At 43.5% G+C, this 23,880-nt stretch overlaps 1 protein-coding gene across 8 annotated transcripts in view; it reads left to right on the forward strand.

The window, feature by feature from the left end:
- EXD1 (exonuclease 3'-5' domain containing 1) overlaps nt 1-23,129 on the forward strand; it is a 35,045-nt gene extending 11,916 nt beyond the window's left edge. For 5 of the 8 annotated variants that reach the window (XM_084631710.1, XM_084631716.1, XM_084631714.1 and 2 more), the window contains 7 exons: nt 465-532; nt 6,076-6,162; nt 7,247-7,351; nt 7,469-7,549; nt 10,169-10,312; nt 11,655-11,846; nt 20,209-23,129. In XM_084631710.1, the coding sequence (XP_084487836.1) occupies nt 465-532; nt 6,076-6,162; nt 7,247-7,351; nt 7,469-7,549; nt 10,169-10,312; nt 11,655-11,846; nt 20,209-20,988 (1,457 nt within the window). In that variant the 3' untranslated portion in view covers nt 20,989-23,129. Of the gene's footprint in view, nt 1-464; nt 533-6,075; nt 6,163-7,246; nt 7,550-10,168; nt 10,313-11,654; nt 11,847-20,208 lie in introns of all 8 variants that reach the window. The other 3 variants (XM_084631709.1, XM_084631711.1, XM_084631712.1) reach the window with 1 other exon arrangement.
- The last annotated feature ends 751 nt before the right edge of the window (nt 23,130-23,880 follow it).

The raw sequence follows: 23,880 nt of genomic DNA on the forward strand, positions 1-23,880 counted from the left end.
AATTTTCACTCTCTTGTGATGTCATCATTTAGTAGTTCTGCCCTTATTATAACATGTTCCAGCCTGGACAGAAGCTGAATTTTAAATGTTAAAAACCTTTTTACAAATCTTTTCCTGACTCCTCTGTATTTCATAACAGAAACTAAAAAGGGCACCTACCTATTTTGTTTACCTTTGAAGATCACTTTTAAAACTCATTAGTGGTTTCTGTTTCACAGTGAGATCAAAATCCTGGAGGCTGGAGTTGCTGTTGACAGACAATCATTCTATGTTTGCTGGGAATAGTTGCAGCAAACTTTGTTTGGAAGTGCAGTAATGTACTTGGAGATTTTTGTTTTGGAGGAAAGGGAAGGTGGGACTGTGTACAGCTCTTGTAAAGATGGGACTTGAGTGCAGGTATGAATATACATCCACTGTGTTTACTGATGCAGAGAAAATCTCTAATGTTGTGTTTTTCATTGCAGAGGAGGAAGAAGAGGAAAATATGGAGTACATAGTCATTGATCAATTCCAGCAGAAATTTGGTCCCGCTGTGAGTAATAACAATGATAATATTCGGGCTATGTCTAGATTACAAAGTTAAATCAACGTAAGTTACGTCAACCATCATCCACCGCTCTAATTCTACTGCTTTTGCAGTCCACACAATGCTCGTTGTGATGGCGGAGCACATCCATATTTGGCACTGTTGCATCGACAGACAGCAGTGCACCGTGGGTAGATATCCCACTGTGCAACTCGCCACCATCTGCCGCTGGGTGTTCTGGGAAGGGTTTGCAGTCCCGCGTGGGGGCAGGTTCACAGTCCCATGATGCAGTTTTCTCCATCCCATTATTCCATGGGCTTCCAACTATATTTTGCACCACTTTTCAACAGCCACTGTAAACTGCTTGCCTGCCATCTCTGTCCCAAAGCATGGATCTTATACTGCTCTCCAGTATTGTGATGAGCGTTATGAACACAGGTTTCAGAGTAACAGCCGTGTTAGTCTGTATTCGCAAAAAGAAAAGGAGTACTTGTGGCACTTTAGAGACTAACCAGTTTTATACGGCTAAATGCAGTGCCTTGCATAATGACAGGTTTCAGAGGTTAGTCTCTAAGGTGCCACAAGTACTCCTTTTCTTCTTGTTATGAACACAGTATTTCATGAGCTGCAAATCTGATGATGACTCCTGCTCTATGTCATGGAAAGAAACAATTCAAGATTGCTTTTTGCATTCATGGAGCAGCTGCACATGGTGGACCGTTGGTTCTGGGCACAGGAAACAAGCACTGAGTGGTGGGATGGCATCATGATGCGTATATGGTATGATGAGCAGTGACTGCGGACATTTTAGATGCATAAAACCACCTACCTGGAACTGTGTGCGGAGCTCACCCCTGCCTTTTGGCACAAGAAGACCAAAATGAGAGCTGCCCTAACAGTGAAGACACAAGTGGTGATCGCGGTGTGGAAGCTGGCAACTCTGCACTGCTACCGTTCAGTCACAAATCAGTTTGGAGTTGGGAAGTCCACTGTGGGGGGTTGTAGTGATGCAAGTGTGCAGAGCCCTTAATTACCTCCTGCTGTGAAGGACTGTGAATGGCTTTGCAGCAATGGGATTCCCGAACTGAAGCAGGGTGATAGATGGCATGCACATCCCCATTTTGGCGCCAGACCACCTTGCGACAGAGTACATCCACAGAAAGGGCTACTTTTCTATGGTTTTACAATCTCTGGTGGATCACTAGGGTCGTTTCACCGACGTCAAGGTGGAATGGCCAGGGAAGGAGCATCGAGATGGATCATCAGTCTGCTGATTTTGAGTAGCCAGATACTAAGGCTGTTAGAGGGGTTCAACAGGGGGCTATATGAATCAGGGAGGCTTTGAAGGAACATTTTGACAATGAGCCCCAGTAATATGTCTCTCTGTAATGCATTTAGCCAAGAATTGTTTTCTTGTACTGTATTATGAACCTTGTAATGATTGCTGTGTGCGCATTAATTTTACAATGCAAATGCACCAGTTGCCACTGGGTATGAATTTCAGCAGCAACCACTGTTTGTAGGAAACAAATGAAGATTCCATATCTTTCTATAAATACATTGTTATTCAACAGCGATACAAACATTTATTTGTTCTGCAAGGGACATGAAAATGAAGAGTACATTTTCAAATGAGGTTCTCACAATTGGGTATATGTCCAGCTGTCATTGTGATACATGTCCTTCGGGGCGGAGTGCATGGGGTACTGAGACGGCCCAGGAACATGCAAGGAGTGTGTGTGGGGAGGGCATGGAAGGCAGTTTTGTATGGGCTGCAGGTGGAGGCAAGCATGGATATGTTCTGTCTGCAGTTCAGTCAGGGACCTCAGCATGTCTGTTTGGTCCTGTAGCAGCTGTATCATCTGCTCCTGTCCCTGTTTCCTCTCCTGGCTATCCATAAGCATTTTCTCATTGATATCCTCTCTTTATGCCCTCTGCTCACAATCCGAAGTATCTGAGGATTGCTGCACCTCCTGGAACATGTCTTCCTTATTCCTCCTGTTTCATTCCTAATCTGACAGAGCCGCTCAGCCGGTGTGCAGGAGGAGACTGTCAAGGGCACATCTGCAGAACCTAAAGAATAGGCAGAGGAACTATTGTGAGTGCATTCACAGCCTTGATTCAAACTAGTTAGAAACACCACATTCTCACTTCCCCTTTGCAGGCACACAGCACAGTGGAAGCCCCAGGCATGGGGAGTTCAGCCTTTGGGGGGAAGGGGCAAGATGGGACTAAGGGTGGGGGGCTTCAGAGCAAAATCACTAGAAGCGCCTAGGGCCACTATTCTGAATACTGGCACCATTTCCCACAGGCGGGGGAGATAGCAGCTGTTATCTTGCCCCTGAGGGTAACCGAGAATGCAAGGTGGCAGCTCCTGCTTACGTGTGGCTGCAGACCTGGTCCGTATGCTGCTTGCCTCTGTGTCGCTTTGTTGCCTGCAGAAATAATTGCCTATTGGTACAGCAAAGTTTCCTATAGCGGGGGGTGGAAAACAAAGTAGCCCTCCCAAGCAATTTTTGGCAAAGGATTGCAGAGAACCTACAAGTAAGTTTCCTAGAGATCTCTATGGATGATTCCTGGGACATCCTGGTGGGCATCAAGAAATTTGTCTGCAGGACCCCCTCTGCCTAGGTGCACAGGGGAATGAGAAGCATATACTGTGCCTGTGTTGGTTATTTCAGTCCCTCTTCTACCCTGATTAAAAAAGCAGAGTTCTACTTCTTGTCTCCCTGCAGTATCAAAGAACAAAGAGTATTTTCCAGAGCTCCCCTTTCTTGCATCATGTGCGCCACAGCCAGAGTGCTGGGACTGGCTAGACACCTCTGGAGTTAAGAAGAGGTCCTGGCTCACCATGCCACCGGACGTCCTTGTCACCTGTCCCAACTCCACTTCCTCTTCCATCACATCTTCTTTGGGGTTGACTCCACTGACCACTGTCTCCAGCCCCCATAAAGTATCCATGGGGCTTTTGGCCTTGGAGGTTGGATAGTAGTCGCCGAGGGTGGTGTACAGCTCCTTGAAGAAGCAGCAGACCAACGATTGGCCTCCCTTGCCTTCTGGTATGCCTGCCTCAGCTCCTTGATCTTGGCATGGCACTGCTGCGTGTCCCTATTGTGCCCCTTCTTCTCCATGCCATGAGCTATCTACCCATAGATATCAAAGTTCCTATGGCTGAAGTGGATCTGTGACTGCACAGCTTCCTCACGCCACAGACCCAGCAGATCCAACAACTCCAGTGTACTTCAGGCAGGAGCGCGTTTTGCTGCAGGAAGCCAGCATGGTCAGCTGGGCAAATGCTATGTGAGCTCTCCATGCTGAGCAAACAGGAAGAGGAATTTCAAAAATTCCTGGGGCTTTAAAGGAGATGGGGCACATGCCTGTGTACCTGGCTGCAGGGCAGCAGAGTTCGAACTGGTGGCCAGAGTGGTCACAATGGGCTTTGTGGGATACCTCCTGGAGGCCACTTAGGGTGACATAAGCAATGCAGTGTCTACACTGACGCTGTGTCTGTCTGCCTTATGTTGACTTAACTTTGTAGTGTAGACATGGCCTTAGAGTGATGACCTGAGACCCTGTCTTAGTCCAACAGATTTTGTTATGCAAGATCTTGAGCAGTTCTCCATGAGATCTTGTTCTGGAGTACACTTTACAGCTGGTGTTACCTAACTCCTATGGAGATGTGGTAACCACTATTTGTCTGAGCAAAGTGGCAATGATCTCTTTCATAACCACCAATGACTTCTTACACCAGCATAACAATGATGCAGAAAGGTGTGTGCACATGTATCAAATGGGGTGGGGGGAGTTCTGTGCATGTTGGGGTTTGCTATCTTTGTGAAGTCTACCAAATATGGGGATCTGTGTCTATTTTTTTTGTGTGTGATTTATATCAATTGTGCATAGCGGTTGTGCAAGGGGCCATGTGTATATGGGGGTCTGTCAATCACTGGGGGTCAGAATTCAATGGATGTGTTTTGTAGGAATTAAAATTAAATGGTCTGTGTTGTGTGGAGCCTCAGAATTACTTGGTGTTGGGTGACAGAATCAGTTGGTCTGTCTTTTCAGTGGTGTGTGGGGCTTTTGCAAGTTACCACCACTTTCTTTTTTTTTCCTTCCCCAATCTGCCCCGGATCTGGAAACTGGCTTTGCTGCTGTAGATTCAACAGGAGGCTTAAGTACCTGGGGGTGAGAGGGTTCTGTCATAGCACCCTTTGAACTAATGGCAGGTTCATGATTAAAAGCCTTATTTGGGGGAAATGATCTTGTCCCCTGTGTTTGTATAACATAAACAGTTATTGTTTTTACATGGAAGTAGGACCTGCGAGGGACTGGGGCCCCATTGTGCTAGGCCTTGTACACACACATAGCAAAAAGATGATCCCTGCCCCAGAGAGCTAATCTAAGCATTGTTTGAAAAGGAAGATGTGAGATTTTTTTTCCTTCTAAAAAACGATAATGTTGGCCTTTGCTGCTGTGAATGGCCTATGCTCTGAGACTTGCTTTATTATAAGAATGCTATAATGGTCCAGACCCTTTTTCCTTCAGTGCCCCAACTGAGCCTCTCTTTCTTTTTCTGATTTTTAGTACTGCAAAAGATATTGACAGAACTTGACAGTGGTTAGGCTGCTGGTGTACTGAGACCACTGCCAGTCATGCTGACCAATACTGTGTCATTGTTTTCTTGTATTCTACCATCTGTTTGTCTGAATCCATTTTGCCTTATACTTAAATTGTAAGCTCTTTGAGGCAGGGACCATCTTTTTTTGTTCTGTTTTTGTACAGCACCTAGCACAGTGGGATCTTGGCCAGTGCGTGGGCTCCTCGATGCTACAATAATATTAATAATAATATGTACAGCTTTAGAGGATGAACTCCTTTTAATCCATGGGCAGTGGGTATCAAAGGCTGGGAGAGGCTGAGCTTCCACAAACAGCCCTGCGTGGCCCAATCACGCTCTACCCCCAGGCCCCCTCCTGCTTCCCGGCACTCTGCAGCTCTTCCCCTGTGGCCAGGACCCTGGGCTGGGGCTGGGGCTAATGTGGGCTGGCCTGTGGCAGCTGGATCCGGTGCTCACGACGCTTGCCCTACACTCTGGAGGGGATGATCTGGGTTCCAGCAGGGGAAGGTGGGTGATAGGGGCGGGCCGGGGGCTAACCTCCCTGAGCCCGTGGTTCACCCACCACCCATATTTTAATTCATGGAAAGAGGTAAAGTACAGGGAGCAAGCTTATCCATACTGTCTCAACAGTATGCCTCAAACCTCCTCTAGTGGTGAAAGAGTTGTTCATTATCCGTGTGCCATACAGTCCTGGAGCTCTCTTCCTAGACTATCACTGAAGGCACTGATTATAGTATATGTTGTGCTTTATATGGCTATCTTCCAGTAATTGGACTGAAACCTCCAGTGTATTTCTCACAGGCCACTGAACATCTGTCAGATGCAAATTACTTTTGGTCACTAATGACTTCTGTTGAAAGACTCCCTGTTTTTATGATCAGACTCCCAAGGCATCCAATTTGTATATTCCTTTCCTTCTTCTTCTCACTAGATGCTGCACATCAAAAAACAGTGTGTTTTTGGTGTGGCAGCAGAGGGTGTTAATCTGTGTCGTCATGGAAGACTCTGCTGGCTTCAGGTAAGGGGCAGTTAAAGAAAGAGAGAATGTTTTTTTTCCAAGGTGTTCCACTGTTAAGAGGGCATAATCTGGGGAAAAACTTGGGCTAGGTCTACACTTAAAAAATATACCTGTATAACCCACATAGTTAAGCTGGTGAAAGCCATTTTATAGAAGCGATTATACTGATATAAAGTGTTTCATATCAGTATCACTTATTTTACTTTGCTGAACCAGAAGAAGCTATAACAATATAAGCAATTTGATATAACTGCATCTACACTAGGAGAATTTTGCTGCTTTAACTATGCTAGCAGCAAAACTCTTATATGTAGAAAAGGCCTTGATGATGATCGATCTTGAAACAGGTCAGAATATGGGAAGATTAGCTTAAAAGCATGAGTCCAGAGATGTTTAGATTCATGATAGTAAGGCCTTATCTAAATTAAAAGTTTCATTGGTTTAACTTTCAAGGTTTAAAAAACAATTTATTTAAATGTGTCCAAAGCCTGTGTAGATGCTCTTAATTCAATTTTAAATCTGGTTTATGTAAAATTAAGTGTCCACACAGGGTTTGAATGAGTTTAATTAAATTGGTTTAAAATAACACCTTTAGTTAAGCCAGGGCAACTTTGAATATGAGCAAGGCCAAGTCTTGTATCAAAGTCTGGTGGCAGAAGACAGGAGACAGTGTTTTCATTTTAACCCTTGCAGTGAAAGGGGAGTCAATGAATGGAAAAGTTCAGGGGGGGCTGTTGTTTGCTTTGTCTATATCCAGTGAAGGAAGTGGGGAAATGGAAGGTTGTTTTTAATTCAAGCATTGTGGATAGGATTTCTGATATGCATGTTCTGAAAATGCCCATTATGTAACTACAGACAACAAGCTACTGAGTTTAATCCCTTATGGCAAACTAGTCTGCGAGTATCTGTTTGAAAACAGCAGGGATTTTCTCCAGATTAATATTCATAAAACTGTAAACCTGCTGTCCTCAAGATACATTGAGGACATTCTTTGACAAAGCTGGGTAACAGCAGACCTCCCCCTTCTTTTATATCCCTCTCTGGCCTCCCCACTTGCAAATAAATTGGGATTGGTTTGTTTTAGGTAGCCACGAGGAGTCGGGTTTTTTTATTTGATATTTTCCTTCTGGGGCCTCGAGTTTTCAAAAATGGACTGCAAATGGTGCTGGAAGACAAGAACATTTTGAAAGTAAGTGTTCAGAAGGGTGGCAGGGCATGTGTGAAATGGTTGAGCCACATCAGTAAGAAATTGCAATTGGATATTGAATCGACAGCCAGGTTCCAGCATCTTTCTTTGGTTCTTCAGGTCATCCATGACTGCCGTTTGATCTCAGACTGCCTCTCACACCAGTATGGAGTCATTCTTTCCAACGTGTTTGATACACAGGTACCCTGCTGACCAGTTTGGTTTGTAACCTGAGAATAGTTTCAGCGAGAGAAAAGCTTATTGGCTTGGTGTAAGGGTTTCTCCTGACTAGGATACAAGCATTTTGCTTCGAATGTACTAGCTGTCACATTCTAACGAACACACTCTGAAACTCCAGTACAGGCAAGGCAAGCTGTATATATGTGTGAACAGATGGTCAAAAGCTTCAATTTGACCAGCCAGCTTGTGCTAAAGCATAGCTTGCCTTGTCTAAATTGGAATTTTTGAATGTCAGTCAGAATGTGTTAGCTAAAGTTCTGAGTCCTCCCCTGACCTTTTTATCCTAGTCAAGATAAATCTTAACCTACGAAAAAGGTGTTTGTTTGAGCGCTGGTTTAAAAATATGTTAGCAACTAGTGTAGACAGGTCTTAACACCTTTAAAGATATGTTAGTTGATCATGATCAACCTTGGTGGGAGCTTGAGGCTTACTCCCACTTACATGAAGGCCAGATTGGCCCCTGGATAAAGTCAGTGTAAATCTATTTTTACTCTTTCCATCCCTGTTACAAGTGCAGAAACAGAGTGAATGAGTTAGACCACACATGTCTACTGCTGATGCAGCTCCACAAATGCTAGCAACAGTGAGAGTGATAGAATAGACCAGGCAGTGGTAAAAGCATCTGGTTCCATAGTTGCTAGCTGTGATAGAGGTGCATCAGTACTATGCATGAGGCTTGTCTTGACTACTAAGTGCTATTGTGTTGGAACTTGATAGTGAAGAAATGAGTTAACCAGCACATGCCAACTATGACTCCACTCAGTGTAGACAGGGACAAATTGTTGTTTGGCTAGTCATTGTGCTAAGCATGACTTGTGAAAAGACATAGTCAGCATAGTGTTACTTGTCTCAACTCTTGAAATCGTAGTCTAGCAGGATAATTTTTCTTAGTGTATGCAAGGCTTCTCTCCTAACCCATCCCAAAACGTATTTTATTAAATGACTTTTGGAGCAGATGGATGAACTGTTGTTCAGAGTCACCACCAGCAGCCAAATATCAATCAGAATCACCAAGCCAGTGATAGGTTTTGTCTGTACAAGCAAATTTTTGCAAAACATTTCCTTCAGTACCCACCATCAGATAACCTTCCATGCTAGAGCAGGTTTTCTGGCTCCTGCATGGTTAACTGACACATTGCAGATGGCTCTGCAAATTGTTTTCTACATAGTAAGTGCCTGGTCTAGGCAGGCAAGTTGCATTGGTATAACTCCTCTTATTTTGGTGGGAACTAATATGCTTATATACTCCCTCCCTCCCCCATTGATAGATCTCTTGTCTGATTCATAATCAGTCCAGCTCTGTCTTGGTGGGAGGTAAATTGGTTTAGTGGCAGAGCAGATGCATTCCACTTCCAGTATATCTAAACTGATGCAAACAGTCCTTCCACTGCTGTCTCAGTGCACCAGTCACTGAAGAATCAACCTGTTTTCCTTTCTGCACTCCATTGCACTGGAGTCAGAGTGCCCAGAAGTCACCACATCTTAGTGCAGGCAAACCCATAGATCTCATTTATGAGTCACTTTATAGCAAGCAAATACCAGTTCTTAAAGAGCAACAACTTTTCAGAGGAAAATTCAAAAGATGTATCAGTATGCCTCACTCAGTGGCATGGTCCCGCTGTTACTAACAGCTGTTCAGATATTAGGAACAATGAAATTATTTGTTTAAAAAAAGAATCTCCAGTGTAGATACAGCCAAGTCTGCCTGGCTTGTCAAAAATATTTTATTTACCTTCTACCTGTGAGACAATTGTTGTGGTAACTGCCCAATCAGGTGCTATTAGTTAGGTGATATAACATTCAATGCAGCCCCTTTGTGCTATGTGTGGCTTTTAATGTACTTTCGTGAAAGTATTGATTCTGTAGCTTTACTACTGTGTTATAATACTGAAGCTTATCGTTTTTGTGTATAAATTTGTTTCATCATATTTTTCCTCATTTTTGGGCATGGCTACACTGGAAACTTCAAAGCGCTGTCGCGGGAGCTGAAGTGCGAGTGTGGTCGCACTCGCACGCCAGGAGAGAGCTCTCCCAGCGCTCCTGGTAATCCACCTCCATGAGGGGATTAGCTCCAAGTGATCGGAGCCTGTTTACACTAGCGCTTTAAAGCGCTCTGGCTTGCTGCCCTCAGGGTGATTTTTCGCACCTCTGAGCCAGCAAGTTAGAGCGCTATAAAATATAAGTGTAGTCAAGCCCTTTGTGTCAGTAGTTTAATAATTTAAGAAACAACAAGTTTAGTGAGAAAGGAAGGAATCTAACGGGAACTCTCCTTAAACATAACTGTAACATTTTAAAGGGAGTGGGCAGAAAACTCTTAGCTCTGAGATTGTACACAGCTGAAATAAGGATTAATTTGATGGCAGCAAACTTATCTAGAGGATGTGTTAAGAGTGGCCCAGGATAGACAGGGATGGCGGAGCCTTGTTCATGCCCTAAGCGACATTTGAAGGCATGGAAAGATTATGATTTGGAAATTTTATTTTTAATTTACTCTCCAGTAACAAACTTCTATATTCTTTGCTTTTAGGGCCAACAGATGCTGATCATGACATACTGATCCCTTTCATATTCCCTCTGCAGGTTGCTGATGTCCTGCATTTCTCCAGTATAACAGGTGGGTTCCTTCCACATCGGATCAGTTCCCTACAGGAGTGCTTGATGCGACACCTCAAGATGTCCCCCAGAAAGGTGTCCTTCCTGGTGTACAGGCAGCAGGCTGTTCAAGTGAGTGGCTCAGCTAGTTCAATACCAGTCATTGTCTCTAAGGAGACAATCAGGAACTGTACATTGCCCCTTTTAAATGTTTGTCTATCATGATTGTCGGTTGGAGAAGGAGCTTGATGGTAGGAAACTCAGATTAATTGGTGCAGTTTGGAATTGTAACTGAGGGAGTTTGACTCTACTTGGTATTATCCAGGCAATCTCTGTAACCACCTAGGAAGCACATTAGACGACTGGTGCCACCCCATGCTCAGGGTCACCAGCTAAAGGGGAGGACATGTGACCTCCCTATATGACTCCTCCCTGCCCCACCCCCAGCCAGGGGCCCCTGCGCTCTCCATGGCCCCTTCCCACCCCATGTTACCTGGGTGGAGGTCTCTGTCCTCCTGTTGCGCCGGCTCCCCCTGCCATGTTTGGTTGCTTTCCCTAGCAGCCAGGCCCTGGAGCCACTCCCAGATTCTGCCCAGTACAGCACAGCAGCTGCCTGGGAGAGTCAGCGGACTGCCTCCCGCCCAGGCTTGGCTTCCGGGACAGCAGTTGAGTGAGTTGGAGCCCCCCCAACATGCTCTGTGCGCAGCAGTAGCTGGCTGCGAGAGAGCTTGTCTGGGGAGGGGGCAGCAGCAGCCTGCTCTCTGCTCAGGCTTGACTTCTGGGGACACGAGACGACTCTGAGCATACCCGGGGCGGGGAGGGAGGAAGGCGCTCTGGGTCACTTGGCCACTGTCTCCAGAAGCTGAACCTGGGTGGAGGGCAGCCTGCTGCTGCCACAGCCAGGTGCTCTCCCAGCTGCACCAGGCAGCATCCAAGGCAGCGTGGCTAGAAGAGGCTCTGGCCCTGACTCCGCCTCTTCTCTTCCAGCTCTGGCCCTGCTCCTTCTTCTCTCTGCCCGGGGCCGGGCCGACTGCTGGAGAGGCACTTGACCCTGCTGGAGGGGCACTTGACCTTTTGTGCCCCTCTCATGAGTCCCCTCAACAGCAGGTTCAAGCTTCACTTGCCATCAGTGCTCATAATTGTATTTTCTAAAAGGTAATTTTGAAATTATGATTTATAATAATATATAATAAAAAAACTACAAACCATGAAGAGACATGAAGCTCTTAGATAATGTAGGGTATGTCTAGATTGGAATAGTTAAACTGGCAAAACTTTTGTGCATAGAGAAGGCCTTAGAGGGTGCTACTGCAATGGTATAGCTAGTGTGTGCTTCAACAGCCCTGGGAATATTATGAGCATCTGGAAATACAGTGTGAGCAGATGAGAAAAGGAAGCACATGAGCAAAAGTTGCTCTTAAAAATTTTGCTAGGTTAATAACTGGATTTTTTCATTTATATTTGGGACATGCAGGAGACCCCTGATATATGGTTTGTGAGACCTCTTCCACCTTCGCTGCTGAAAGTGTTGGCTCTGGAAACCGTTTACCTTCTACCTCTCCGCTTGTGGCTAATGGATGAGATGATGTCTGACTTAACAACCTTGGTGGATGGATACTTAAATGCATATCGGGAGGGGTCTGCAGATCTGCTGGGGAGCACAGAGGTAGACACATTCTTGCTTGCAGAGAGCCTGTCAGACACATCCCAGAATTCCTTGCAGTGGCTCCTGTGATACTTGAAGGAATGTGGAAGCATCCATCTTGAAATATCCATCAATGGCTATTAGCCAGGATGGGGAGGGATGGTGTCCCTAGCCTCTGTTTGCCAGAAGCTGGGAATGGGCGACAGGGGATGGATCACTTGATGATTACCTGTTCTGTTCATTCCGTCTGGGGCACCTGGCATTGGCCACAGTCGGAAAACAGGATACTGGGTTAGATGGACCTTTGGTCTGATCCAGTATGGCCATTCTTATGTTCTTATGAAAGTGGTTCTGGATTGTTATTGCAAGACTCCTGATATCAGGAGGAAAGAACTGTAACACAAACCAGAATCAGCAGGGATGCTCAAAGGGCTGCTGACTTCAGGGAAAGAAGTTGCAATGCTTTTCAAAATGATCTTGCTACTCTCTGTGCGTACATTCTGGTGCATATATTCCTAGGCATCTGCGTTCCCTCTCCTGTCACTCCATTCACTAGCACCTCCATAACCCTCTCTGTAACAATTCTCTTAGACGCATTCTCCAATTTGGTTTCCCTTCATAAAAGCCCACCCATAGGCCTCAATCTTGTAAACATTTATGTGCATATAGTTAAACATATCTATGAACCGTCCCATTGAATGGGACTCCACACATGAATAATTAAGCACCTGCATAAGTGTTTGCAGCATCAGGGTCTTCATTAGTATTTTATCCCTGGTTTACAGTACTAAAGGTCTGAGTTACCATCAGCACAAATGTCAGTAGAAACCATGTAATTTGGGCCTGGGATCAAAGGTTTAAAAAATGTTAGTCTTGGATATGTGAGTATTTTTTAAAAGTATGCAGAATTTTTTTCTTTCAGTGTATAATTTTAGAAGCCATTGTTTTAAAAAGTATCATTATAATCTTTAAAATCTTTAATATGATTTATTTTGGCTTTTGACTTGTCCCCTGCATGAGAATCACTTTGGGTCGATGAGGTTTTTTTTTCCTTAAGCCTCATTAGAATCTCTGCATTGGATTCAATATCTGAAGGGTATGTCTGGAATTAGACTCACTGGAGAATTCAGATGATAGTGATTGGAAAGGACCTCTAATCCATCCTCTTGCATCACTGGATCGCACTTCAGCAGGATTTGGGTCTTGGAATACCTACTCTTGAGTTAATTTAATTAGCTATTACTATTGTAAATAAGAAATGAGGCTGGGATATATCCACAGAGGAAAAATGTTCTAAAATTACTGATAATATTCTTCTGCCCCACATTTAAATGGGAAACATGAGACAAGGAATAATAATGTAGCTCACTTTTAAGAAGGAGACACGATCTAAACTTTTTCTGGTCTGGCCCCAATTCAACAAAGCGCAAATTTAAATCCTATGGGACTACTCATATGCTTCATCCAGTAGATGTCACTGTTGCGTCACAGATGAAGGGGAAGAGGCCATAATAATACACTTTTTCTTGTAAAGGTGACCTGCAAAGGAAGAAAAAGGTGTCCATAGTTTTTCAGGAAAAATAGGTCTGAGGGGACCTGAATTTCTAATGTAACATACATGCCAAAAAAGGGGGTGGGGGCAAACCCAACCTTTTAGACCATTGTTATTTGTAATAAAGAAGCAAAAAAGCATAAATTTATTTTCCCCTCCCCACCAGCTCACCAAAAAAAAAAAAATGTTTGTGGGTTACTCCGATGGAGTATCCATACTAACAATGGGTCAAATCTTGGGTTATAATCCATTGACGCTATAGGATTTAGATTGGGAATTAATCTGGCTGTGTTCATTTAAAAAAATCCTTATTTTTTTTTAATTGCTGTTAAAATCTAAATAGTTCTTACATTTGATGATCTATTTTTCTTCACACTATCTGTTTCCTTTTTAAAAAACTTCTCATCTGGAACAGTGAAAATAGTTGGTTTCACTTCTGTTTCTGTTTGGCATAGTCATGCCAAACCCACGAAAAACCCTCAGAAATTGGACTTGTTTTTGGCTTAGTTGTGTTGCCGGCACCCAGTGCCGAGAGGCTGAACAACAGCTTGAGTGGTTCGTTACCCGGTGTGCTACACCCAATAATCACAACGGGGTGGAGAAGCAGAAAAGTTTATTTGAAGCTTCAAAAAGGTACAGGGAGAATAAAATCTCAAATCCTGCACAACAGAGCAGGAAGTTACACAGGCTTTTATACATCCTTTTTCCCAGCATACTTATCCAATAGCAAGCTGCTCCAAGTATCCATATAGCCAGCCAATCCAGTTCCCAGCTAGTTCCCTGATTCTCTGTATCATTTGTTAAACTATACATAAAGCTGCTTTATTCAGCATTGTTCTTCCATATCTCCCCTGTTTGGCCTTGCTTAGTTTCAGGCAGTCTGACTCTGCAACATACTGTTGCAGATTCTCAGCATAACTGCTGTGTGTGCCTCCAGGCGGGGGGGCCAAGGACACTTGGGCCTAGCACGCAGAGCTGCTGCGAGTGCCTCCAGGCAGGAGGGGGTGGGGCAAGGACACAGGGGCCTAGTGCGAGGGGGCTTCATCGACACTTGTGGTCTTCCATCCCCTCGAGTTACCTAGTGGCCATGCCCCAGTGTTCCCAACAGTTGGCTTGTGAGTTGCTTGTTGGCTAGTTTTTGCCTTGTAGCTTGTTTGGCTGTTGCTTGTTGTAGCTTGTTGCTTCTTTTTTTTTTATCAGCTCCTGGCAAGCAGGGGCAAGGGGGGGAGAGAGTCGGGGTGCACAGTGGGCCCACCACAGTCCCAGACTGCATGCCGGGAGGATCTAGTTACATAGAGTGTTGGGGTTCTTAGGGATTGGTTTGTTTTGGCCTTGTTTTGAAATGGGATTAGCTTGATTTTTGGCTTATTGTGAAAGTCGGGGTGTTTATTTACTGCGTGAAAGTTGGTAACTGTGCTTTCAGCTACACTTGCACTAGCAGAGGTAACCTCAGTGTGTGGGGGAAACAACTAGATGTTCACTAGATTATGGCCTTCTGTGAAACACAAAGTTGCACCAGTTTAAGTAAAATGTGTTTAAAAACTGATTTATTTAAATCACTGCAAAATCACTGTGCAGACACTTTTGAATTGAATTAAACTTGGTTCCTTAACTAAACTAAACCAATTTAGAAGTATCTGCTATATCCTTCCCCTTTGAATGTTTGAATGCTCTCCCCTCCCCAGTGCAAAGCCTCACTTTCCTGCTGTTTTCAGTTTTGCAGCCTGAGTAATAAAGGGAGCACAGCAGACAGCTGTGGTCCTATAAGCTCCCTTTGTGTCTATCTCCTTCTTTCCTGGGTCCAAATATATCATTCTGAGATGCAGGATTTCTGTCCCACAAGTGTCTACAGCTGCCTCTGCCTGAGGAAGAAGAAACATTAAGCAAATAATACTATGAAAAAAGGGGAAAAGTTTATCTAGAGGCTCAAGGTGGCAGACTGCTGATTTTGCTGCTGGGACAGTGTGAACCAGCCAGCTAGAGAGGGGGAATTGGCAATTAAAAGCAGAACAAAGGAAGAGGTTGCTGCCTGGAGCTCCTGCAAACAAAGCAGTGAGGGGAAAGCAAGCTGCCATATTGATTGACCACATGCAAGCGGCTGGCAAGCAGTTTAAACCTGCACTGAGGGTCTATAGCCAGCAGAGGGAGGCCACATACAGGCAAAGAAAGAAAGTCTGCAGAAGGAATACAGATAGTGCACTAAAAGGAGTTTCTCTGTGGAACTAAAGGTGTTCAGGAAGGTGAAGTCCAACAAGAGAACAAAGAAATGGCAACTTTTGTGGGCATTGCTGGTGAATTTGGTGACAATCCAAATCATGAATGGTGTTGTACCTCAAATGTTTTGAGCAATTTGTAATCTACAACACCATTCCAAATGAACGAGTTTCAACCTTCCTGACAGTGATGGGTCTGAAGGCATATAGACTGCTATTATCTCCAACTGTGACCGAAACTGTTACATCCACAGCATTTTTCTTCTACCACATCAATGATAGCAGAACATTACTGGTTCCATCAGGGAAGTGGAGAGTTGGTAACATAATTTGTTGCTGCTCTAAGGAAGTTATTTGTGCATTGTCAGCTTGGGTAGACATTAAGTGATGCCCTGATTGATCAGTTATTCTCTGGATTAAGCAGTGACCTGGTTTGGAAGAAGTTACTGATTGTATCAGTGCTTACATTCAAGAAGGCTGTTGAAGTATCAATTACAATGGAAACTGCAGTGAAGTAGTCTCTGGAATTTAGTGTGAACCAAGATGTTCATCTCATGAATTAGTGAGACAGAAGACTACAGGAACGGAAACAATTTCTGTGTGGCCATTGTGCCCAAACTACGCACACTGAGAAGGATTGCTGGCCATGCCAGTTTATTTGCAGAAAGTGCCAGAAGAAAAGAGACATTGCCATGACCTGTTGCTCAGCTCAGCAACCAACACAGAGTAACCATCCATCCAAGAAGACACCTATGAAGAGTGAACCTAAGAAAAGATGGAATTTGGGAATTCATAATGTGGAAAAAGATTAGCTCTAGTGACAGTGACCGAGACCTAGCATTACATGTGTTATCAGAAGCTGGAGTCAGCGATGGCATCTGGGTCATACCTTTGATCAAAGGAGTTCATACAAGAATGGAGCATGATATTGGAGCTGCCATCTCACTGATTTCTGTATTTACCTATCACCAGACTTTGTCACTAGTTCCTCTGGAATAAACTTACACAGTTCTGAAGACTTTTATACTGGAGAAAAGTTTGGTCCCAAAAGGGATACTCCAAGTGAAGTTTCAACTAGGTGGACAATCAGTTGTTTTACACTTACAATATGTGATTGAAGGAAAGTATCCACAATTATTTGGTAGATCTTGGCTTGAGACACACTCAATGTGAGTTGGACTGAGATCAAGGCGATCATGAAAGCATCTCAAAATCTTCAGGAAATACTTGACAGACATTCTAAAGTTTTTGAAAAAGAACTTGTACAGATGAGCAACAAGTCAGTGAAGCTCACTGTTAAGTGTGACAGCCAGCCAAAATATTGCCAGTGCAGAGTTGTGCCTTATGCTCTGAAGCCTCTGGTGGAGGCTAATTTGGACCGTTGAGTGAACATTGGCATCTTGTCACTGGTTTCACACAGTGAGTGGGCTACACCCATTATACCAGTGATCAAGAAGGATGGCTAAGGTCAAATTTGTGGAGATTTCAAAGTGATGCTGAATCCAGCTTTATGTGGAGACCAGTATCCACTACCTCCTATTGAAGATTTGTTTGCTACTCTTAGTGGAAGATGTTGTTTCAATAATTTGGATTTGCTCAATGCATACCTACAAATAGAGATTGATGCAGCGTCTCACAATCAACACACATAAAGGTTTATTTTGTTACAACAAGTGGTTTTCTGGTATCACATCAAAACCTGCCCTGTTCCAGAAAGCCATGGATGAGATCCTGAAGGGACTGAATGGCATACAGTGTTATTTGGACAATGTCCTTGTTACAGGAAATGATCAAGAGTGCTTTTTTCAATTTATATTTGGCAACATTTTCTTTTGCATTCAGACCTGTCACAGTCTTTTTTGTAGAGACACAGGAAACCATGGCAGTCACTGCTAGAACAGATCACTGCAATGTGCTCTGTACAACTACTCCTGAGAACTACTTAGAAGGTTCATCTGGTACAGAATGACTGCCTATTTACTTCTCATTGGAAGGATGCTATGCTTGTGTTCCACAGATTGCACTGGCTTCGAGTTTGTTTCCGAGTGACCTAGCCCTAAATGTTTAGGTCCTGGCTTCCCGTCTCCCTGTAGGATACCTCAGCACTTAAGATGCTAGACACACATCCTCCTGGTCAAACAGGACAGGGCTAGTGACAGGACATTTTCAGTTAAAAGCGTTTTACACTAGAATTTACTACCACCACCATTCTGATCCAGCGGAGCCAAACCATTGACCTTCAGGCAAGCTAGGAGGCTTATCTATTTCTCTAGGCCTTTATGAGGGGGTGGTTAAGTGGGTGAGAGTGGATTGGAAGGAGAAAAGTTGTGGTCCTAAAGGGCTGGGTAGGTATTAATGTGACATTCTTTAATATGTATGTTTATGTTATGTAGGCACTTAGAGCAATGAATAGGGGATTTAACAATACATACATAAAGTCTCTAAGCCAAGACCACATGTCTGGGTTGCAAATGCTGTAGGGGAATTAAAAAAAAACAACTACTTCCATTGGAATTTAAATAACCAGAACATATCATGAGCATTTTTTAGATTGTTCTTACCAAAAATCTTATTTTTATAAGCCTAGATTTTTGGAGTCAATCTGATTTGACCTGTCCCTTTCAAAGGTGACATGTTAAAGGATTTTTTAAAAATTATTTTGCATTTTTCTTGCCACTTTATGATGCATAAGGATGGCCTGAAACTGCTTGCTTCAGATGTAACCAGTATTGGGGATGGTCTTCTCTAATTTAGCTGAAGGACCTGCTTGCTGTCTCTAAGCACGTTAGTGAACTTTTTGCACCTTAATTGAAAGGGTGGAGGTGTGAATATTTAGCAAAGATATCCTCCGTCCAGAATGCTAAGTTTACTTTTGTGACAATGTAGCCCTCTGTCCACACCCTACACACTATTATAATAAATGTTGAACAAACTATGCCTTGAGAGGTATCACCTAAAAACTCATAATTTGCTGGTCAGTGTTGTCCTGATAAAATGTGTGGCAATATTGTATGTGAAGTTATAATATTTCTCTGTATAATGTTGTTAACACATGTTCCAAACCACAGCAGAAGTTGGCAAACAGGTCTGTCTCAAACAAAGGAATGTGTGTGCTACTTAATTTGCATTTAAGTAGTAAACAGAGTCATCAAGCAGGAAGGGTAGACAAAGAAACTCCAAACAGGTGAGGAAAAGCAGCAGGGAACATCCTTCTCTGTAGACTTTTTGTCTCCAGAATCTCAGCTGGAAATGGTTTCCAAGAGGGGGACTGACAATATAAAAAGGAGAGACAGACACCCGAACGCACCCCTCCTCTCTGTCCATCAATTCATGTTCCAGAGGTGACAAAGAAGCACCTATTGAACTGGAAAAGGGGTCCTGGCCTAAGCAGTTTGGTCAGTAAGACTGCTGAGAGTATGTGGTGAGAAAAACTTTGCTTTGAATTTAACATAGTTTATGTTAAGCACCAGTTCACTTTACCTTTATTTTTCTTGTAACCGTTTCTGACTTTTATGCCTCATTACTTGCACTCACTTAAAATCTCACTTTGTAGTTAATAAACTTTTGCTTGTTCTAATCTAGCATGTTTAAGTTGAAGTGTCTGGGAAACTCTATTTGGGCTAACAAGGTGGCGTGTGCATATTATTTCTATTAAAGAAATGTGGACTTTATATGAATTTGTACTGCTTAGGAGAGGGCTGGGTAATTCAAGACATACATTTCTGGGAGGAAATCTGGGACTGGGAGTGTGTAGGGGTCACCTTGCAGTATGACCAAGGCTGATAAGAACAAAGGTGTGGTTGGCTGGCTGCAGCACACACAGATGTAGCTGGGAGTGACTTGCATGCTGGAAGCTGGTTGTGAGCAGTCCAGGGAAGAGGCAACAGCAGTAAAGCATTATAAAGGGCACCCTAGGTTGGAGGACGGGGTGACATAGCTGCTCATTAGTCTGGATTGTCCCTGGGTATTGGAATAGGTGTTAGTTTAAAATCTGTTGGTTTTGTTTTGTCTAAAAATCCCTTTCCTTCCTAGTTGTTTGGTTTTTGGAGGGGAGAGGTTTTTTTGCGGGGGAGGTTGAGGGTTTTTTTCTTTCTTTCAGTCTTTTTTACTCTTATGGTATGGTCATTTCCTTAGTTCTCCAGTTCACAATAGGGAATTCTACCAACGCTTAAATGACATGGCAGTAAAAACCCCAGAAGCCACTAGAGCCTTGTCTAAAAGAGAGACCCCACCACCAGAGCAGCTGAACTGGTGATGCTGTCAGTGGGAATTTTTTTTACTACAATTCCCTAGTGCAGAAAGGCTTTCAGGGTAGATCAGCCTAAATTTCTAATGTAAAAATGAGCAGAAGGATTTTTTTAAAACCTTTCAGTTCTTTATACATCATAAAGAAGCAAAAGGTACAAGCCCAAATATTTTTTCTGTGGTAGGTTGCCTTTAAGAAGGAAGTTGAAAATTTTTTGTGTTATTCCTCTCTTCCAGAGAAACTATACTTTAAATTTGGGAGGCATTATAGTAAACAATTTTAATGACAGGAGATTATTCTGTTGGGCTGTGACTTGTACAGAGGTCTTTCATGCTCTGCCTGTATTTTTTTTCTCCTTGTCTTTTTAATCAGACCTCTTGTATGGAGCTGCCAGAGGAGCTGCATCAGCTGGCAGATTTCCAAAAGTTGCGAAGAGAGACAGCATTAAAAAAGTACAAGGTAAATGAGGAGGGTCTCTTGATCAGACCACCTCTGGAATCCAAAGGAAAGAAGGCAGTGGAGGTGGAAGAAAAACAAGGAGAGGATAGTGGTTGGCTTTCTTCTAATGGAGCAGCCTTACAAAAGACATCCTTCCATCCCCAAGATCCACTTCATCAAAATTATGATGAGCAAAAGCAAGTGGTAGATCACTGGGAAAATAAAAAGTCTATAATTGGCTGTAAAAATCCACCCTTGGAAATGGAGGCAGGAGCAAGAGACTTGATCAGCTGGAACTCTGTATCAGAGAACACCCAAGCAACGGGGAAGGGATTCTCTCCAATGCAGAAACCTCACACACAGGCTGCTCAATCTTTAAAAGAAGAGATAAGTCTGTTGTTCATGGGAAACAAGGATGAAGACTTACTTTGTGCAAAGCAAAGCGCCATTGTGTCTGCCTATACCCCTCCAAAAATTAGCCGTTCTTTTCAAGATTCATTCCAGGTTCCACGGCAGCCCTCGCTTTCTGTACTGCCTCCTTGGCCAGTCCTAGAGACTGTTGGTTTGTGGCAGAACCCATCTTCGAAGATGACCCAGACCCACATTTCCCATTTCCCAGTAAGGCCAGAAAGGGAAAGGAATTCCGCTGTTCGCTTTGGCTTCCCTTCAGGTCTCAGCTCCCGGATGCCGGCACCAAGCCCTGCAGGAAAATAGCAGAATTATTTTTATTACTCTTTCAAAAAAAGAAAATATAATTGTCTCCACTGTCCTGTCTGTACAAGTGTCTTTGAGAATTTTTAGGTATTGGAGAAAAATATTTCATTTCTATGTTCCCCACTGGTTGAAATAGTTCTACAGAACTCTCACCCAGTTCTAGCAAAGTTTTTGTAGTGCAGACGAGGCCCTACTGTGGATATAGCTTGCTGGTATAGTTTATATCAGTTCCCTGAACAAAATAAGCTATAATAGCAAAAGCACTCTTGCGCAGGTATAACTGCATTTTACATAGGACTTTTGCTGGTATAAAAAAATCACATCCCTAAATGACATTACTATATCTGCAAAAGTTTCTAGTGTAGACCTGGCCTCAGTGTGACAACACTAATGTAGATTCAGCTCCATCATTTTCACAAACTGCTAAAGTAACTGAGCTGTGTAGCATGGAATTGTTCAAGATTGTCCATGATTTGGTAAATACATATATTTAAGTATTGCATGGTCAGCACTTTTGATATTTTGGAAGAGAAAATCACTTCATTCTGTTGGGAGTGGGGGGAGAAATGAGAAGGTTGTGTTGTGAAGTTTTGTGGCTGGTTGTCTCCAGTAAGATTTCACTGAGCACTAACAGTGTACATAACAGGAAGGAGGTGTGGTTCTCTGTCCCAAGAAGATTGCAATCTTTGGTCCCCTCATTCTTAGATTGCAGAGTTACATTAATGAAATGTGAGTCTGTTTCACTATCATATGGAATCCAGGGTTGGTGCTTTTGAATGTATAAAAATACTTGTTTGAGTTGTGTTGACTGGGACACAAACTGTTGAGTTATTGATTTCCAGTTGTCAGCCTGTGATGTATATGTGCATTTTTGAAGTATTATTGCCAGGGAAAACAAACTCCATATATTTTTACAAACAATACTAAACTAGCAGTTCCCAAATAGGACTTTCTTTTGGTACTGGCTTACTTTTTTTCATTGTTGTGTGGAAGGTGTTTCAGAGGTGGATTATGCTCCCTATATCAGTGCATTTTGGGGCTAAAGAGAGACAAGCTTCCACAAGTTCTCTGAAACATTTACAGTGCTCTGTATTTAAGAAAAAAAATCCAGGGTCTGCTGTCATGGTTTAAATAGAAAAATAAAATCAGTTTGAAACAAGCTTCTCAATTTTTTTAGTTTTTTAAACTTAAACTCAAGGCTCTGAAAACCAGACACTACAGAGTTAAGGTGAACATCCACCTAACCTTAACTCTGCCCTCTGGAGCTGGCACTGGGAATAATCTGAGTGAGCTCAAGCTGTGTTCATTATATTATAAGTTGCTGTATTGAATAATGGAGGGATGAGTTGGAGAAGTTTGGCTGAGCTGTGAGATGAGGCAACCTGGGGGGGGTCCTTCCTCTCTGAGGGGGTTTCCTGAGTGCTCTGCCTGACCCTTGCCCCATGTGTGTGATAAATGCATAATTCCCCTGCGGGTTGCAGTTTAGTATCTCTAGAATGGTGGCAGTTATTCAAGCACATACTAGCTTGCGTAACAGTAGCAGTGAAGCTTCAGCAGCAAAGGCTCTACAGCCCTGTCTGAGACCCTGGATACGTACTTGAGAATCTAGCTTGTGCTGCCACCCCTGCTAGGGTGGCTTCACTGCTATTGGTATTTGAGCTAACTAAATTAAAGCTAACTTGGGTATGTCAACTCATTCTTCAGTCACACCTGTTTGCAGTTGTCATAAACATACAGCTAAGAGTAACCTAGAATTCCTCCTTACCTGTAAGGGGTTAAAAAGCTCAAATAGCCTGGTTGGCACCTGACCAACAGGACCAATGGGGAAAGAAGATACTTTCAAATCTTGGGAGAGGGGAAGGTTTTGTTTGTGCTCTTTGTTTTGTGTGGGGGTTCTCTCTTGGGACTGAGAGGGGTCAGACAGAAATCCATCTTCTCCAACCCATCCCAATCCAAGTCTCCAATGTTGCAACCAATATAGGTAAACCAGGCAAGGTGAATTAGTTTATCTTTTGTTTTTCTTGTGAATTTTCCCTGTGCTTTATTCCTGTTTTCTGTAACTTTAAGGTTTTGCCCAGAGGGGGATCCTCTGTGTTTTGAATCTGAATACCCTGTAAAGTATTTTCCATTCTGATTTTACAGAGATGATTTTTACCTTTCTTTTTTTTAAATAAAATCCTTCTTTTAAGAACCTGAGTGATTTTTCCATTGTTCCAAGACCCAGGAGTTTGTGTCTTTGATCATTTTGTAACCAATTGGTTAGGATATTATTCTCAAGCCTTCCCAGGAAAGGGGGTATAAGGGCTTGGGGGGATTGCTGGGGGAAGAGGAACTCCAAGTGGTCTTTTTCCTTGGTTCTTTGTAAAATCACTTGGTGGTGGCAGCGTTACTTAAATCCAAGGTACAAGGGAGAATTTGTGCCTGGGGAGTTTTTAACGTAAGCTGGTAGAAATAAGCTTGGGGGGTCTTTCATGCGGGTTCTCACGTCTGTACCCTAGAGTTCAGAGTGGGGAGAGAACCCTGACAGCAGTGTAGACATACCAACAGCAGGGCAGGTCTTCCCCAGTTACTCGCTCTCTGGGGGGTCTGGAGGATCCCCTGAATACCAACGCACACAGAAGGCAGGAAGGGGGGTTAGGGCTCCACCCATTGCGGCTGATAGGAGGAGACTGGAGAGGGACTCATAACTCCTGGAGGTGCAACATCCTCCAGCTCCAGGCTCATATGGGGAAATAGGGAGAGGGGCTCAGACTTCCTCCAGAGGGGCAGGCCCCCTCAAGATCTTGGCTCACCTATGAGGGGAAGGGAGTAAGGCTGGACCCACCAAAGGGGCATTGATGAATCAGTGCTGGAACTATGGTATAATAATCCCTCAGGTGGAAAAGTAGACAC

This window comes from Lepidochelys olivacea (genome assembly GCF_965140295.1).
Source record: "Lepidochelys olivacea isolate rLepOli2 genome assembly, chromosome: 6".
Classification (NCBI taxonomy): domain Eukaryota; kingdom Metazoa; phylum Chordata; order Testudines; family Cheloniidae; genus Lepidochelys; species Lepidochelys olivacea.